The following is a 17109-nucleotide window of genomic DNA, read 5'->3' on the forward strand; positions in this document are numbered from 1 at the left end:
CCTCCAGCTATCACCTCCTCAGCTAACACATCAAAGCAGCGGGTCTCTCTCCACAGCCTCCAGTTTCCCTAAGTTCCCTTCATTCCACTCCCTGGTAAGAGGTCCTCTCCAGCAGGCAGACAGTGCCGGCAGGGGGCAGGTGCACACAGGGCGGGATGGCACAGGGCGCCCGGGATGACATGGGGCAGGTGCATACAGGGTGGGATGGCATGGGGCATGTGCACATGGGGCAGGTGCACACGGGGCGGGATGGCACAGGGCGGGATGGCACAGGGGCAGGTGTACATGGGGCAGGTGCACACATGGCGGGATGGCACAGGGGCAGGTGCACATGGGACAGGTGCACACAGGGCGGGATGGCACCGGGCTCCCGGGATGGCACAGGGCTCCCGGGATGACATGGGGCAGGTGCATACAGGGTGGGATGGCATGCGGCAGGTGCACACGGGGCAGGTGCACACAGGGCGGGATGGCACAGGGGAAGGTGCACACAGGGAGATGAGAAGGTAGTGGTTACATTCCAGTTCTTAAGTTAGTGCTGGATGGTGGATAAGTCATTTTACTAGCAAGATTCAAAATTTAAGATATTTATTTCACCTATTTTGTTTTGTATATGTCTTAGTTTGCTCGGGCTGTCATAGCAAAGCACCACAGGCCAGGAGGCTTAATCCGCAGAAATTGAATCTCTCTCAGTCCTGGAGGCTGGAAGTCGGAGGGGCTGCTTCCTTCTGAGGCTGCGAGGGGCAGTCTGTCCCAGGCCTCTCTCTTGGGCTTGTTGGCCATCCTCTCTGTCTCTTCACATTACTTCCCTCTGTCTCTGTGTCCACACTTCCTCTTTTGTAAGGGCACAGTCACATTGGATGAGGGCCCACCCTAATGACCTTATTTTAACTTGATTTCCTTCTTCAAGGTCCTATCTTCAAATAAGGTCACGTTTGAGGTTCTAGCAGTTAGTACTCCAATGTGTCCTTTTTTGGTGAGGACACAATTTAGCCCATAACAGTATTTATCAAAAATTATATAATAATAAACTGTTTTAAAATGTTATTCCGTTTAAATATTTATGAGAATGGTTAAAATAAAATTTTAAGATGTGACAATCCCCAGCGCTGATGAAGATGCAGAGCAACTGTAGCTCTCCTACATGGCTGGGAGGGAGGCAAAATGGCCCGGCCCCTTGGAAAACAGTTTGGCAGTTTTGTAAAAAGTGAAAACGTAAGTCTACTGCGCAAGCCAGCAAACGCACTCCTAGGTGTTTACCTAAGAGAGATGAGGACTTCTATTTGCACAAAAAGCTGCACATGAGTGTTTTTAGTGGCTTATTCATAATTGCCTAAAGCCGGAAACAACCCAAAACTCCTTCAACCAGCAAACGATCAGATGGCCAACCTCAGAACAGCTCATACCCCGTGATTCCACTTAGATGACGTTCTGGACGAGGCAAAACTATAGCGACAGGTGCTTTCTGGGGCTTTTATGGGGCTTGGGGTTGAGGGAGGGGTGACGACACTGGGCCGGGGGGGGGGCTTTAGGGCTGATGACACTGTTCTAGATTTTGATTGCGGTGCTGGTGGTTACATGGCTAAGTTTGTCGAAACTTCCGTAAACTTCCCATACAAAAGGATAAATGTTGTGACGTGCAAGTTAAATATCTTCATTTAAAAAATCTTCTTAAATGTAATTTTCTCCCAGCCAAGGTTTTCCTAATTATGAAGAAGTGGTGCACGATGAAGATGAAATCATTTAACCAGGGGCCCTGCATTCAGAGGTGCTCGATTAATATTTCCTCTAGGCCAGCAATTCCCCAACTATGCCTGGAAACAGCCGCCTACAGAGGCGGTTATGGGCGCCCCTGCAATAAGATAAAAGTGTTCCCCCATCAAATAAGAGTGGGCCCAGGAAATAAAAGTTAAAATGTTTAATTACGGCCAGACTTCTCAGACCTTATGCAAGGATAAAGTATGTTGTGGATTTTAAGGAATTTCCCCAGGAGTTGCCCTGCATGTGGAAGGGTTGGTGAAAGGTTTGTTTGGATTGAACAGAGATTCAGATGCCCAGGGGCCACCATCTCTTACTGGCAAAGCCTCGCTGGGAATTTGAACAAAGCTTCCAGGCCATTTGGTGAGAGCCAGGACTCAGGCTCGGGAAATGGGGTGAGGATCTCACCTGACAGGACCTGGTGCTGAGATGGAACCAGTCCTTCCCTGGAGAGGGAGGGGAGGAGGGAGCAAGAGCAGAATGCGGCCAGGTCCCGTTTGGAGGTGATGAAGGGCACCGGAACCAGATGGAGGTCAGGGTTGCCGAGCACCGTGAGTGTTCACTTTAAGATGGTTGCTTTTTGTCTTATGTCAATTTCACCTCGATTGAAAAAAGCAAACCAACCCCAAACCCAACTCTTAACCTTAGCTCTGCACCTCCATTCTTACTTACCTGCTGTGGATGAGGTAGCAGGGGCTCAGAGAGGTGAAGTGACTAGCCAAAGACACACAGCGGTGTAAGTGGCAGAGTGAGGACCAGAAGCAAAGTCGGGGCTCCAGAGCTACCCTGCACTCCAGCAGCTGCCTGGGCCCGGACCGGGGGTGGGGTGGGGGGGGACCTGCTATGAGGGGCCTGTGAGCAGGCCAGCTCTGCCCTGGAGGTGACATTCATCTCCCCCTCCTCTAGGCCCTGGGCACCTTCAAGCTGGCGGACCCCAGCTGTCTGTCCGTCTCCACAGCAACTTGGCTGGCTGTGGCCCGCCTTCCGGGGCCCTGGGCCCTGGTGCAAAGGTTGCAGCCTCCCCAGGCTGGCACAGCCTGGCTCAGCCTCCGTGTTTTGGTCTGAATTACCTCGATGTCCCATGTCGCCGACAACTCTTTCTGGTTTCATAGCCAGCATCGCCACAGGACAAAGAGAGAAGTGGCTGCGGCTTGGGCCAGGAAGTGTCATCTGCCTCTGATAGAAGCAGCGGGGAGATTCTGGGTGCTCACTGGGCGCCGGATCGGTGCGAGCATCAGTGAGAAATGAAAAAACAAAGCGGAGGTGCGAGGATATCTTTGCAGGCGAGAGGAAAAATCCCCGAGAGCCGACGCACCTGCGCGCATGCGCCCTCTGCCCACCCCGGGCTCACTACAGTGTTGCTTTTCCATGTCCTACCGGGTGGCGGGGCCATTTCCCAGCACCTGTGCCACCTCGGCGGGTCTTCTAGCTTCTCTGAGCCCCCACGTCCCTACCTGGATAATGCTGGAAATGATAACCCTCACCTCCTGCAATGGTTATGCCTGAGAGAGACGGTGTGTGCAGAGAGCTGGCCCCTGACAGCATCTGTGCAGGGAGACCAGCCTGGAGGCACTGGGGGGTCCCACTGCACGGTGGTGGTGTGGGGAGAGGACGGGGGTGGAATGGAGAGGGCAGGCTTAGGACTGGCTGATGGAGGGAAGGGACGGAGGAGTCAAGGATGTGCCCCCAAGAGAGGTAGCAAACGCTGGAGAACCGTCCAGGGGCACAAGCCTTGTGAACTTGGTGTTGTGCGTGCTGAGCCGGAAGCACATAGCTGTCAGGGAGACAGAAGGATGCCTGATTATTGGACTCAGGGAAAAGGGTTGCTGGCTGGAGATGGGAGCATCAGAAGTGATGTCAGTGACTGCCAGCACCCCAGAGGTCTGGCCAAGCCCGATGCACCTCACCCCAAACCCAGTCCTGGCAAACCCTCTCCACCGCCTTCCACTTCACCCTCCTGGTTGCTGGAACGGCCAGTAGGGGACAGATGCCACCGAGGCTCCATTTCACTCGAGGGGCAGCAGGAACACCCAGAGGGAAGGAAAGGGGGCCCCTGGAGGGCCAAGGTGAGGGGCCCCTGGCTCTGGCTCATGGAGTGAGACCCAGCACCCCCAGTCCCACCTGCTAAGGGCTGGCCTGGGGGATGGACAGGAAGCCTGGGGACCCTGGAGGGAGGAGAAGCCACTAGCTGAGTTGTACCCAAGCCCTCATGATCCACACACAGGCTAATCCATACAGGCTCAGAAAGGACAAGCCAGCTCGGGGAATGCGTGACCCGTTCTCAGGAGGAAGCGCGAGAGGGGTTAAACATCCTGCCACCTGATGGCTTCGGTCACCAGTGTGATCAGGGGCTTGTCCCTGCTTGCACACCTGCAAGCTCACTCCTCTGGGCTGCCCAGACTTTACATCGTCCTCTGCAGGAAAACCCACCACCATTCCCCAGCAGGGGCTTCTTCCTTGCCCATCTCTCTCCAGGCCGGATTCTGGAATCTTCTCCCCCACGTTCCTCTCCTCCTGCAGCAAAGCCTTGGAACTACACGGTGCTGAACATGGGATGTTTCCAGCAGAGTCCCCTCTGTTGCAGCTTCAGCCTCTGTCCTGTAGAGGATGCCAGGACCCCGGGTGAGGTTGTGGGACAGCATCCGCCCTCCAGGCAGGCGGGGGCAATTCAGAAGTCTTCACGCGTCCTCTGTCAAAGCTCCAGTCCTCCATAGGACCCTCTGGTTCTCGTATTAAAGTTGCTGGAATACCCACGCCTCTGCCCGGAGCCCTCCTTTGCTGCTCTCCTCTCTCAGTCCATTCCTGCTGCTATTACAAGATCCCGCCGACCGGGACGCTTAGAAACAACACACATTTATTGCTCACGGTCCTACAGGCTGGAAGTCCGTGATCAAGGGGCCGCATGGCCACGTTCTGGGGAAGGTCCTCCTCCCCATCTGTGGCCAGTACCTTCTTGTTGTGTCCTCACATGGTGGAGGGGCTGGGGAGGGCACTGGTCCCATTCATGGGGGCCCCTCCCTCATGACCCAAGCGCCTCCTCCCAGAGGCCCCACCACCTCCTAATACCACCATCGTTGGGGGGTCAGGATTTCAAAATAGGAATTTTGGGGGGACACAAACATTGAGGCCATAGCACCTCCTGAGTCTCGTTCAGAGCTTCTGATGTTTGCTGCGTTATCAGAGCCAACACCACCCGTCTGCCCCAGGGCCTTTGCCCTTGCTCTGCTTCCCACCTGGACTGTACTGCCTCCAGCAGGCCTTGCTTGACCAGCCTCTCTAAAGTAGCCCGCCCAGCACTCTGTCCCTGTAGCTTGTTTTCATCAGAGGGCTTCCTGTTCATTCTCTGCCCCCACCTTCTCTAGAACGTGAGCTCCGCAAGGGTATGTGTCCGCCCAGTGGCGGCTGCATCCCCGGCACTTAGTGCCGGCTGGGGCTCCATTCGGCCCCCCGCCTTGGAACCCCCGGGATTCCGTTTCCCTCCCTGACCCACCTGGTACCTTTGCACCGCCTGGACCTCCGGTCACAGGCAGAGGAGAAAGCTGACCCTCTGAGCCTCCGAGCAAACCTAGGAAGAGCTTTAACAAAGTCAAGGGTGGTACAAAGCTCCCTCCCTTCCTGGGAGAGGCCCCGTGGACTGGACCGGGGCTGGCCTGCCACTCACGCAGCACGCACACAGTGCTGACCAGGGCTCTAACTGGGGACGCAGCAGCCCCAGAAACTTGTGGAGAATCTGTCCGTAGAACAAAGAATCCTTTCCGAGGGCTGAGTCCTATAGCCCTTCCTCCCAGCCCCACCCGCCCTCTCATCAGTGGCTTGGGCCTTGCAGATGCAGCACCGGTTTCTGTCTTTGTGTTTTGCGAATTCTTAGAGAAATAATTCACATTCACCATATTTGCCTACGTTATATAATTGTCATCATATAGACATAAAAGCATATCATACATACTGTTCTGAGCCTCTATTTGTTTTTCAGTCGGTGTATTTCAGAGAGCTGCCCACACCAGCATATAACGGAACCGTGGCTATTTTTAAAATAATTCCTTTTCTTTTTTTCACATTAAGTCATACAGGAACACGATAAAAATCCAAATGGGTAGAAAATGGATGCAGTGAAAAGGGGTCTGCTGCCCACATGCCCCCAAGCCCCTCACTATGACCCGTTTCTAGGATTTCCTTCCACGGCTCTTCCACCCAGCACATACAGGTGAGTGTAGACCCACAGGTGCATGTATACTGCATATACCATGGGATCTCACCCGGTTTGCAAACATTAAAGGACTCTCTAACATTCCCATTCCTCGTCCATCAGCGTTCAGCCCACCACCACCCAGCAGGTGCATGCGAAGAGCCAGGTTCCCTGCAACAGTGAGACACACTCAGGTTTCTTCCTTGCTCGTGAACATGCTGTGGCTCCCTACTGCCCAGCATATCTGGCCTGGCTTCCAGGGGTGACAAGGGAAGAGGCCACACACCCTGGGTTCAAAGCCCATCTCAGCCACCTAGTCATGAGTAGCCACAGCGTGCTCCACGTCCCCGGGCCACAGGCCGATGACAGCCCCAGAGGCCTGCAGCGAGGCTAGGGCCTGGGAAAGTTTATACTGCCCCCTCCATTTGACAGTCGTTTGTTTCAGTGCCTGAATTCCCGAGCCTCAGCTGGGTCCCAGCATGGGCACCACGAAGCCCCTGGATGGCCACTCTGCACACGTACCCCTCTGCACGCCTCCCAGCACACAAGGCTGCAGAGGGCCCGGCCTCCCAGCACACACAGATGTCCCAGGCTGGAGCCCTGGCCCTGCACCTCCAGCTCTGAGCGCAGGGCCTGCCCACACCTGCTCACTCACTCACCCCTTCATTCCGCAGTCATGCCCAGGCCCCTGCTCCAGGCCAGGGAGGACACAGATGGAAGGCAGGGCCTTGTCTGAGGTGCCGAAAGTGCAGTGATGGGGACACTTGCATAGACAGTTGTCACATGGTCCATGTGTGCCATGACAGAGGAGGCTCTGAGTCCCTGGCCCAGCAGGTAAGGAGAGGAGGCCTCCTGGGTGAGGACCAGAGGCTGGCAGGGAGGGTGGGGAGGGCTTCCAAGCAGAGAGGACTGTGGGAGCAACAGCAGGGAGGCAGGCGGGAAACCCGCGCATGGGTGTGTGTGTGTGTGTGTGTGTGTGTGTGTGTGTGTGTGTGTGCGCACGTGAGTGCATGAGGGAGTGTGTGTGCAAAGGAGTTCTCTGTCCTGGATGCCTTTGGCCCCCAGGCCTCGCCTTGGCCTTCAGCTGCAGCCTGTGGACAGTGCCAAAATGCACTTTGCTCTGAGTTTTGCACCAGAGTTTCCATTCTCTGCCCTGGGGCCCCTCTACTGCAGGGGGCGGGGCTAGAATGCTCGGGCCACTTGCGAACACAGCCTAATGTAGGGCCAGTGCCCCCCGGATCCCGTCCCCTGGTGCTGGGGGGTCGATTCCACAGGCTTGCTTGTAAGCGCAGGGTCCTGGCCGACTCCGCCTCCCGCTGCCAGCAGCAGCTCTGGTGGTGCCCGCCCTTGGTGGCTTCCCCCCCCCGCCCCCTAGCGTCACCTCTCAAAGAAGCCACCTGCGCCCTAGTCTTATGATAGGCTCTGCCATTGTGGGGACCTAAGCTGAGACACTTCTGAATTGGGGTTATTTCAGGGGAAAACCGAGAAGAGCATGCACCCAATCATTAAAGAGGACTTACCTCCGAGAAAGCACGGGGCAGGGGAGGACGTTTTTATCACTCCCTTTATATAATTTTCAAGATCACAGTGTGACCTTGACGTCACAGGTGCAAATCTACAGTCACCTGAACTCTGATGCGCCCAAAGACAACCCCTGGGGACACTCAGATGCTTGTGCAGTTTTCCTCAGTCATTCTGGGTTCAAACTGGGCCAAATTCAAGATCCTCCCCCAGCCTCCGTCACCCGGGTTGACCCTGAGCTCGGGGGCCTCCCCGGCTGTCACAGGCTGGCGTGGAGAGGGTGTGAACCTCTCCGGCCTGGCTCTTCCCGGTCCTGTGTCGCCCCCTACGATGGCGAATCTCACATACCTGCCTGGCTGGGCGCCCATACAGGCGGTTAAATGTTATTCTGGATGTTTCTGTGGAGGTGTTTTGGGGTGAGACTAACATGTAAATCAGCGGACGTTGAGTAAAGCAGATGGTTCTCCATAATGTGGGTGGGCCTCGTCCCATCATCCCAAGGCCCGAATAGAACAAAAGGCTGACCTTCCCTGAGCAGACGGCACTGCCCCGGGCCCCCCCTGCTGGCCCACCCCACAGACAGTGGACTTGCCAAGCCTGTGCAATCCCACGGCTAAACTAAACATTTCCACACACGCACACCCTAGTACTTCTATTTTGCTGGAGAACCCTGACTAATACACCCCCGTGAGGCTGGGACCCTACCTACCCACCCCCGGCCCCCGATGTAAGTGCCTCCTCAGCCCTTTCTCAGGTGCACGGGCCGGTTCACTGCTCTCTTTCCTGCCCAGCTCAAGGCAGGGTGTAGAAAGACCAGGAGTTTCTGCTATACACTCACGCCAGCCTAGGAACAACCTGGGGGCCATGCTGTCGTTTCTAATCTGTTGACATCACTCCACAAAAGTACCAGGGACTTCTTCAGCCACAACCAGCAACTGCCTGGGCTTCCCCTCCCCGATCAGTTAGGATGAGGTACACTCATTCCTCTCTCAAGTTCGCATCTGGGGGTAGGATGTAACAATGCCGAGAGGCATCTCTGCTCCTTCCAGCTGCCAGCTCCATCCTCCTGAGGGCATGGCCTTTGTCCTCAAGGCCTCAAAATGGTGGCTAGAGTTCCAGCCATCACATTCAAATTCTAGGTAGTAGGATTGAGGAAGTGAAGAAGGAAAGAGGCATGAGGAACATGCTAATGATCCTTTGTGATGAAGGTTCTTGGAAGCAGCTGCTTCTGGCTTGTAGCCCATCTGTAAGAGCTTAGTCACACAGCCATATGCAGCCGCCAAGGAGGCTGGGAGATACAGTCCTTATTTGGGGAGCCGTGTGACTAGCTAAAAATTGGGGTTTCTATTATCCTGGAAGAAAGCGAGCAGATATAGGGGGGCAACCAGTAACTCTTGCCCTACCCAGGATCTGGGGCCAGGGTGGGAAAGCAGAAGTCATCCCCGCCCCCAGGCTCAGCATTGCCCCCGGGGAAGGGGCGGTGGGCATCAGAGGGCCCCCAGGCTCAGCGTTGCCCCCGGGGAAGGGGAGGTGGGCATCAGAGGGCCCCCGGCAGGTCTGTACACAGCAGGCAGCAGAGCCCCCAAAGATAAATGTGGGACCACCTCCCCACCTCCACACACTCCTCCAGGAGGCCCAGAGAGGACAAGACCCCAGTGGGTCCTCCTTGACAGCGGGTCTTAGGACGGGAGGGGAGCCAGACCGTGGCGTCCGGCCGTGCAGTTTGCACAACACGTTGGGGTGTCCACCCTGCGCCAGGCACCCACGAGTCCAAGACAACCTGCTTCCCACTCAGGCCGCGAGGCCACAACACCACCTCCACCTTCCGGCCCTGATGTGCTATAGGCTGACTCCCCAAACCCGCCGATTCCACTGGATGCTTCACCCGGCATGGCTCCTGCCACAGGGAGGTGGCTCCGGTCCCCACGGCCTCCACACGGGGTGCCCCTGAGAGCCTGTCACGTGGGCAGTGGATTCAAAGCCACAGCAAGTGTCAAAAGCAGATCCAGAGAAGGTGGCGACCCGGCGCCCCAGGGACGGTCCTGGGGGCTTCCCGGACTTTTCTATCCTGCTGAGACGTTAGAACCTTGGTTCCTGGGTTCACAGCTTCCACGGCCAGCTCCTGATCGTTGGGCACCGGGTCCGCTGCACGCTGGCTTGTTCCGGAGCCTGTGCAAACACGGGCACGGGACGGTGTCACTCTGCCGGCCAAGGCTTGCGGGGCGTGAGGGTTAATGTGAGCATCAACTTGGCCGGGCCATGGCACCCAGGTGTTCGGTGCTGCGAAAGGCGAGCTTCAGATGAGATCAACATTCCAATCAGCAAGGAGACTCCGGGGCAGAGGCCCCCTCGGCAGTGTGGGTGGGCCTCGCCCAATCAGGAGAAGAATGAAAGCTTTCTCCCGGAGCAGAAACAGCTGGGTGGAGTGATCCCGGGACGAGCACCCACGACTGGGAATGACCCAGATGAGGCCTGAGGCTCCTCCTGAGGCGTCCTTCAGAAGGGCTCTGACATCCCATCCACGGCCCTCCCTCTGAAGGGGGTTGGCGAGGCAGCTGCCAGCACAGAGAGCCCCAGAAAGCTGGCTGGCTGCCCCCGAAGGGTCCTGTCTCTCGAACCCAACTCCGGGGCAGGCCTCTGTGACCTGCCCTCACGTGCCTGGCCTGCCGGCTCATGTCCTCACTGGGGCCTTCGTGGCCGCTTGGCGCTGCCCCGGGGCTTGCGGGGGCCGCTGGGGGGCAGTGGGCTGTGGTGCCGACCTCCACTATCTGTAGACCCTGGAGGGGTGGGGAGACTCTAGTCCATGGCTGAGGCTGACTCCGACGAAGCCAGAGTCCCCACGGCCGGGTCCCTGGTGCGGATGTCCTGGCCTGAGCCGCCGGCCAGACTCGGTTCAGGACCCGCGTGGGCACACCTCCCTCCTCCAGCTCCGCCTGCGCCCTGTGGGACTGCGCCTCCCCAGCCTAGGGCCCCGTTTCCCCGCACACACTAGTGACACAGGCCTGTCCCCGAGACCACCCCCCCCCACCAGCCACTTTCTCCACCGCAGGGGACACATGCAGTTAGGGTGGGAGAGTCCTCGTAGTGCATCTCCCATCCCCCATGCTGTTTAATCCGGCCTACGCCCGTGGCCACAAGGGCATGGCCAGCGAGCGCCTTTGAGACCCCTTCCCCAAGAACCCTTGGAAAGGAGGACCCAATGACGAGTTCTTGACCTGTTCTGAAACGGTAGCAGGAAGGTGCAGGTTAAAGCTACAGTAAGAGGGACTGAGGTTAGACGTAAGGAAGAACTTCCCTCCCGGGTGGGCGTCAGGCCTATTGATGATTTATATCTGTCCTTCCTGATGGCTCAGCTGTGTGTTGGTTTCGGGGTGGGAGGGGGCGGGAAAAGCTTCCAGAGGGAGTGTCCCACCCCGGAAAGGATTCGGGCAGCCCCTACCTCCCAGGCTGGGGTGAGGGTAACATGAGGGCAGATGCTAACACGGGATGTATCTTTGAGACACGGGAGCAGAAGAGGAATGGGATGTGTCCTCTGTGTTTCGAGGTTAACGCCCAGGCCTGGCAGGGTCACGGTCAAACTGGCGCTTTCCCAACGCCGCGGGCGAATGTGCAAAATTAGCACAACCCTTCTGGGAGGTTGTTCTAACCATCAGTTACACGAAACAAGCATTATTGTTTCTGAATGCAAGCGCCGGGCTGGCGCAGTGGTTCTGCTCACGTTCTAGACCCGAGCCGTCCCATCAGGTGGCCGCTGCACACTCGGCAGGGGTGCGTGGGGAGCGGGACGGACAGACTGGGGGGGGTGGCGGGGGCAGACAGGGGCGCGGGAGCTGTGGGATGGCACGGGCACTGACCTCGGAGGTCCCGGGGCAGGATCGGGGCCTTACTTAGGCCCGGGTCGCTCTGCCACGTGGCGCTGGGGAGGGTGAAGCTGACCTCAGGCACCGGGGGCATCTTCTCGTCTACACAGTGAACAGGAGAGAAGAGGCCATTAGTTTAGGGGCCACCCCGTGAGTCCTGGGGATGAGAGGAGATCATGAGCAATCTATGCAGCGTGTTGAGTACCTACCATGTGCCCCCTGGGCTCTTTGCTGAGGCCACCTTGTTTGTACTCCCCACAGCCCAGGCCTTTCTGGAATGTTCCCTGCTCTGGCTTTGGTTCCTTTCCCTCCCCCAGCAACCATGCTCTCCTTCCCTCTCCTTCCCTCTCCTTCCCCTGTTTGCTCTGAGCCGGCCATGACCCAGCCACGGGGAGGGTTTCCCGGGGTTACTGAGCAGAGTTCAGTCAGACAGAAGAGGAAGCAGCGAGGGAGAGGGTGTCTCCCCCAGACACGGTTGGGCGCCCCCAAGCAGAGGCCACCTGACGGCCTGAGCTCGGATTCCTGGCCCTGTGGTCTGCCCTGGTCACTTTGTTCTCTTCCCGACCCCTGCCTCCACCTGGCACACGTGTCCCCACAAGAGGGGGCTGTTCTGTTCTTGGGCGGCCGTTCCCACCCCCCCACCCCCACCCCGGCCCAGAGCGCACCTGACGCTTAACCAGGGCCGGGCCCGCTACTGCTGGCAAATCAGGGAAGGAACGGGGAATCGAGAGGTCTGGGCACAGCAGAGGGCACAGGACTGAGCCCGCAGAGCGGGACAGAGACTCGGGACTGCTGGTGGGGATGCGCCACAGTGCGGCCCTGGTTGGAGACGGGGTAGTGGTTTCCCAGGAGATTCAACAGAGGATTGCGTCGTGATGCACAGACCCACTCTCAGGTATTAGCCCAAAGACCCGGAAACAGACGTTTAAGCAAACACTGTACACAGAGATTCACGATGGCCGGGAGGTGGAAACCACTCACGACAGTACAAACATGTGACCTAGTACCGGCCATAACAGAGCATGAACTCTGATGCTGCCACAGCCCAGGGATGCCCCGCACGAGAAGCCAGACCCACAGCCGCACGTCGTGGGAGTCCGTGAGCAGGAAGTGGCCAGAACAGGCCAACCCGCAGCGACAGGACGTACGTCAGTGGCTGCCAGGGGCTGGGGGGGGGGGGATGGAGTTCAGGGTCTCCTTTTGGGGTGACGGAATGTTCTGGAACCACCCAGTGGTGGGGACGCACAACATCGTAAATACACTAAATGCCACTGCGTTGCACACTGCTGAGTTTCGTGTGTGAGTTTTACCGCAGTTTTTAAAGGAACAGGAGTCGGACCTGAAGAACACCCCTGACCCGCGCAGGGAGACATGCACAAGCTCGTCAGGAGACGCAACTAGGGAGGGAGGCCAGAGACCCAGCGAGCCGGGCAGCCAATGCGACTGAACTGCCGGGCTGTCGTCTCTGCTTTAGGGATGAGCGTCCTGAGCTGTTCCAGCTCATCAGGGAGAAAGGGCTCCTCGTTTAGAGGATTCGACCATTTTTAAGGAAGGTTTCAGGGCAGGTTTCATGCTCCCCAAATGAGCTGGCAGATAGCAGGGGGCATGGGGAAGACGCACCTTGCACTTGGCCCAGGACAGGGATGAGAGAAAGGTGTAGGAGCACCTGTGCGGCCCGGGCCTGGGCGCCCCCTCCTCGCTGGGGTTGTCTACCATTCTGTGAAATGGGCCCCTACGTGGTAGGTTTTCCGTGAGTGATAAATGAGGGGACACGTTTACTCCCTCCTGGCACCCATCCGCTGTCCACTCGGTGACAGCCGTTCTTCCCCCGTTCAGATGCCCGCAGGGCTGAGGCTCGACGCTGCACACCCAGACGCCGCACACCTCAGGCCTGAGTGCAGGGCCAGCAACACCACTGCCCGAAACTGCGAACAAGCAGTCAGACTAGTACTGCAAGGGTCTCTCAGCCCAAGCAGCCTGCCCCAGGGGAGCCCGGGCCTGTGCAAACACAGTCAGTGGTGATCCTCGGGCTCCCTGCACGGATCTGCACGGCCCCCGCCTGCGATACGGGATCCCTGGTCCACTCCCGCTACCTGCAGGGCCTCCCTGTACACCTGCCAAGGACACGTGTGTTCCTCCTCCAAGCAGACAGCCAGGCCCAGCGGGAGGGGCACGGGAGCGCCAGCCCTGGCTGCAACAGCAACACTCAGTGTGGGCCTGGAGACGTCACTTCGGCTCAGTTAACCCATTTCAACCAGCGGCTGCAGATCCAGGAGGACCAATGATGCTATAACAGGCTCAGACTCTTCCACCACAGAAACAAAGGGCTGTAGAGGGGAACCTCTGTTTCCTGTGGGGTGGGCCCAGCCTTTGCTCAGGGTGCCCACAAAGCGGGACTCAGCACCTCCCTTTCTCACCCACTCTGGTTTATTTGAAAAAGGCTGGTTTCTTTTGTACACAGACATAGGGAAGCGCACTGAACTGTCTAGCTGTCATGTGCAATAAACGCTCTCTCACCGCAGAGGGAAAGCTCTCGAAAGATTCACGGGGGAAGCGGCACGCTCTGGGATTTCCTTGAAACCTCTCCAGGAAAGCAAACAACGCTCGAGTGGATGGAAACACGTCTCGGGAGTGCAGGAGCAGGGTGGGTGGAAGACGCCGCTGCTGCACGGGGAAGCTGCTCCTACTTCTGGGTCCATTAGCAATTTCATAATACAACGGGGGAGGAGGGACCAAGCAAACTCCATTCTAAATCACCTGTAGAGACAGGTTCCAAGGGGCTTGTCTCTAGGGGACGGGAGCTCACAGGAGCCGAGTGGCTTTGGCTACACGGTCACAGCCAGGCCTCTCCAGAGCTGCCCCAGCAGGTGTCCCCATGGTGCCCCTCCAGGGGAGGGCCTGGGGACGGGCGACTGGGGTGCCTGGCCGCCCGCTGGGAGGGCAGTGGTGGGCACGCGCCCGGCCCTGCACGCCTGATGCCACTGCGCTCTCCGGGACCGTGTGACTGTTTACGAGCATGCAAACAGGAGGACGAGTTAATAAAAGCTCCTGAAAGTGGCAAATCCCATGCGGATGGAGAACGCTTCAAGAGTTTCTAAGCTTTTGCGGTGCTATCGCAGGCCTGTGTCGCCAGTGGCCGTCCCAGGAGCCGAACTGAGAAATCACAGGTGGGTCCCAACTCTGTCCCAGGATCAGAGACTTCTGAAGAATTTGAGAGCACGGATATGAGCCGGGTTGTGCAAGGTGCACACCCACCAGCGAGACAGAGCACGTTGCCACGGTCCTCGAAGTCCGCGGCCACGGCCCTAGGATGCACTCCCTCCTTGACCCACACATGCCCTGATACCGAAACCAGACGTGAGGGAAGGCATAAAAGTCCGGTCGAGCACTAGGGATCGGGTCTGGCGCTCCCAGCCGTGTGACCTCGTGCAAGGCCCTGAACCTTGGTCCCTCAGTTTCCTTCTCTGTGCCACGGGGACAGGGCTGCTGTGAGGACAAGTGAGCTGACACCCGCCGAGCGCCTGGTACAGAGCAAGCGTTCTGTCACCGTGAGCTCTGATTACGTGGTCAGTGAAACAGGCTCATCCGTGGCCAGGACTGACCTGCTTGTGGGTTTTTTCCCAGCCTCGATGGGGCTGATACTTTTGCAAACAGAATAAAGATGAATCACTAGAAAGACTAATGGGAAAATTTTCAAAGAGACAGGATGCAGGCCATTTATCCCAAGTGGTGGCACGCTTTCTAGAAGCTGGGTCTCGACATCCTCTGTCAGGCACAGTTTGTGGGCACCCCTGGAGGAGCGCCGACACCCCCACTCTGTGTCTGCAGCTGTGATATGCCAGCCATACTGGCTAGCCTACAACAGGGGCCGGTGTCTGTGCCGCCACTCACCCAGGAGGAGGCCACCTTACGGAGGAGTACACCAGCGGTCTTCTCTCGCGGAGGATTTTACCTGCATTCCAAAGTTCTCACCACGAGCTCATCCTGTGCTCAGGAGCCAGAATTCAAACCCAGACCAAGAAGGACCGCACGCAGGCAGCCCACCGTGTTTTGAGCCACCGCTTCAAACTCTGTTGGGGTGCCAGGTGGGCCAGAAGTGAAGCCGAGCGCCCCTGGGAATGTTTCGTCTCGTCAAGCCAGTGGCCTTGGCCCACTCCCGGCCCTGAAGACCTCAAACTAACGGCAAGGCGCACACAGCTGATAGCAGCCCAAAATGCCGCACTTTCCAAAGATTCACCCTTGGCAGGAGGGGCAGACGAAGCCCCAGCATGCTATCTTATCTTTCTGATCTGGTACCTGCGTGGACACTGAGGCTGGGTTTTATCTTGGAGGCCATGGGGACAGCGGGGAAGAAGCTCTTTCCGGACGACTTTGTCAGCTGCAGGAGGGCCGGGGGTGGCTGGCTCTCAGCCACAGGCTCGACCACCTGCAGGGACAAGCACACAGCAGGGCAGGGCATAGAGAGTGGGCACAGAAGAGGTAACACGTCAATGGCATTTGACCCAAAGCCACGCACGGATCAAGGCCTACTATGCGGCAGTCTGCTGCAGGCACGAGACATACCTCAGTGGACAGAAGCAGGGTCACTGCTAGTGCGCTCCTCCAACCCCCAGAGAGGAATGAATGAGTGAATGAATGAATGACCCTCTCCTGGCTGTTGGTTGTCTCCCCTCCCATGTTCTCCTCTCAGTGCCCCCGAAAACGGGTGGGGGGGGGAGTTAAATGGTTAACATTTAAATAGATTGACTGAGGAGTGCCTGGGGGGCTCAGTCGTTGGGCATCTGCCTTCAGTTCAGGTCATGATCCTGGGGTCCTGGAATGGAGCCCCGCATCGGGCTCCCTGCTCCGCGGGAAGCCTGCTTCTCCCTCTCCCACTCCCCCTGCTTGTGTTCGCTCTCTCACTGTCTCTCTCTCTCTAATAAATAAATAAAATCTTTAAAAATAAATAAATCGATCGACTGAGTAGAGCAGATCGCCCACGGCTGTGTGGGTGGGCCTCGACCAATCAGTTGAAGGCCTGGATAGAACAAAAGGGCTGACCGTCCTGGAAGTGAGAGAGACTCCTCCTGCCTGATTGCCTTGAGATGGGACTTTGGGTTTTCCTGGCTCTGGACTTAAACTGTCTCCAGCTTGCCAACCACGGCTCTGGGATTTGTCCGCCTCCATAAATATACAAGCCAATTGCTTATAATAAAGCTTTGTGTGTGTGTGTGTATGCATATGTGTGTGTGCACATGTGTGAATGTGTGTGTGTGTCTGTGTATGTGAATGTGTGTGTGTGTGTGTGTGCGCCCACATGAGTGTGTATAAGAGTATGTATGCATGTGTGAGTGTGTGAGCATCTGTGTCATGCACACGCACACACACCCTACTGGTTCTGTTTGGAGAGCTCTGACTGGTACGCTCACCCTCTGACCCCTGCTACGGTCCTACCTTCAATCCTACTGCCTGATTGCCAGAGTGGTTTCAGCTTGAATCAGCAAGTGTCCACTGTGCAGCTGGCAGAGGCGGAGCCACATCTGTCAGGCCCCTGGCCCACAGCCAGCTCGCCCAGAGAGAACCTGCTAACTTTCTCCAGTTTATTTCACCAAGAGTAGGATGGAAAGAAACCTCACCAAGGGAACACCATTCCCATATGGACTAGAACCTGTGCCAAACCCACCCTCTCCCCCATGCAAACATTACTTCACACCATTGTCATCAATGTGGTCAGCGAGTGATCAGTGTGGCCAGGGAGTGGTCAGTGTGGTCAGCGAGTGATCAGTGTGGTTAGTGAGTGATCAG

The 17109-nt window shown here is 57.4% G+C and overlaps 1 protein-coding gene across 1 annotated transcript in view; it reads right to left on the reverse strand.

Annotated features, from left to right (window-relative positions):
- Positions 1-9458: 9458 nt before the first annotated feature.
- The window catches only part of LOC141371374 (kinesin-like protein KIF19), a 34951-nt gene continuing 27300 nt past the window's right edge, over positions 9459-17109 (reverse strand). The window contains exons 20-24 of the mRNA XM_073886344.1: positions 15622-15751; positions 11320-11427; positions 10149-10242; positions 9914-10020; positions 9459-9634 (exon numbers count right to left, since the gene is read on the reverse strand). Coding sequence (XP_073742445.1) covers positions 9459-9634; positions 9914-10020; positions 10149-10242; positions 11320-11427; positions 15622-15751 — 615 coding nt within the window. The remainder of the gene's footprint in view (positions 9635-9913; positions 10021-10148; positions 10243-11319; positions 11428-15621; positions 15752-17109) is intronic.

The sequence above is a fragment of the Callorhinus ursinus genome, unplaced genomic scaffold (genome assembly GCF_003265705.2).
Source record: "Callorhinus ursinus isolate GAN/ISIS: 27379988/994484 unplaced genomic scaffold, GSC_fseal_2.0 scaffold70, whole genome shotgun sequence".
Lineage (NCBI taxonomy): Eukaryota > Metazoa > Chordata > Mammalia > Carnivora > Otariidae > Callorhinus > Callorhinus ursinus.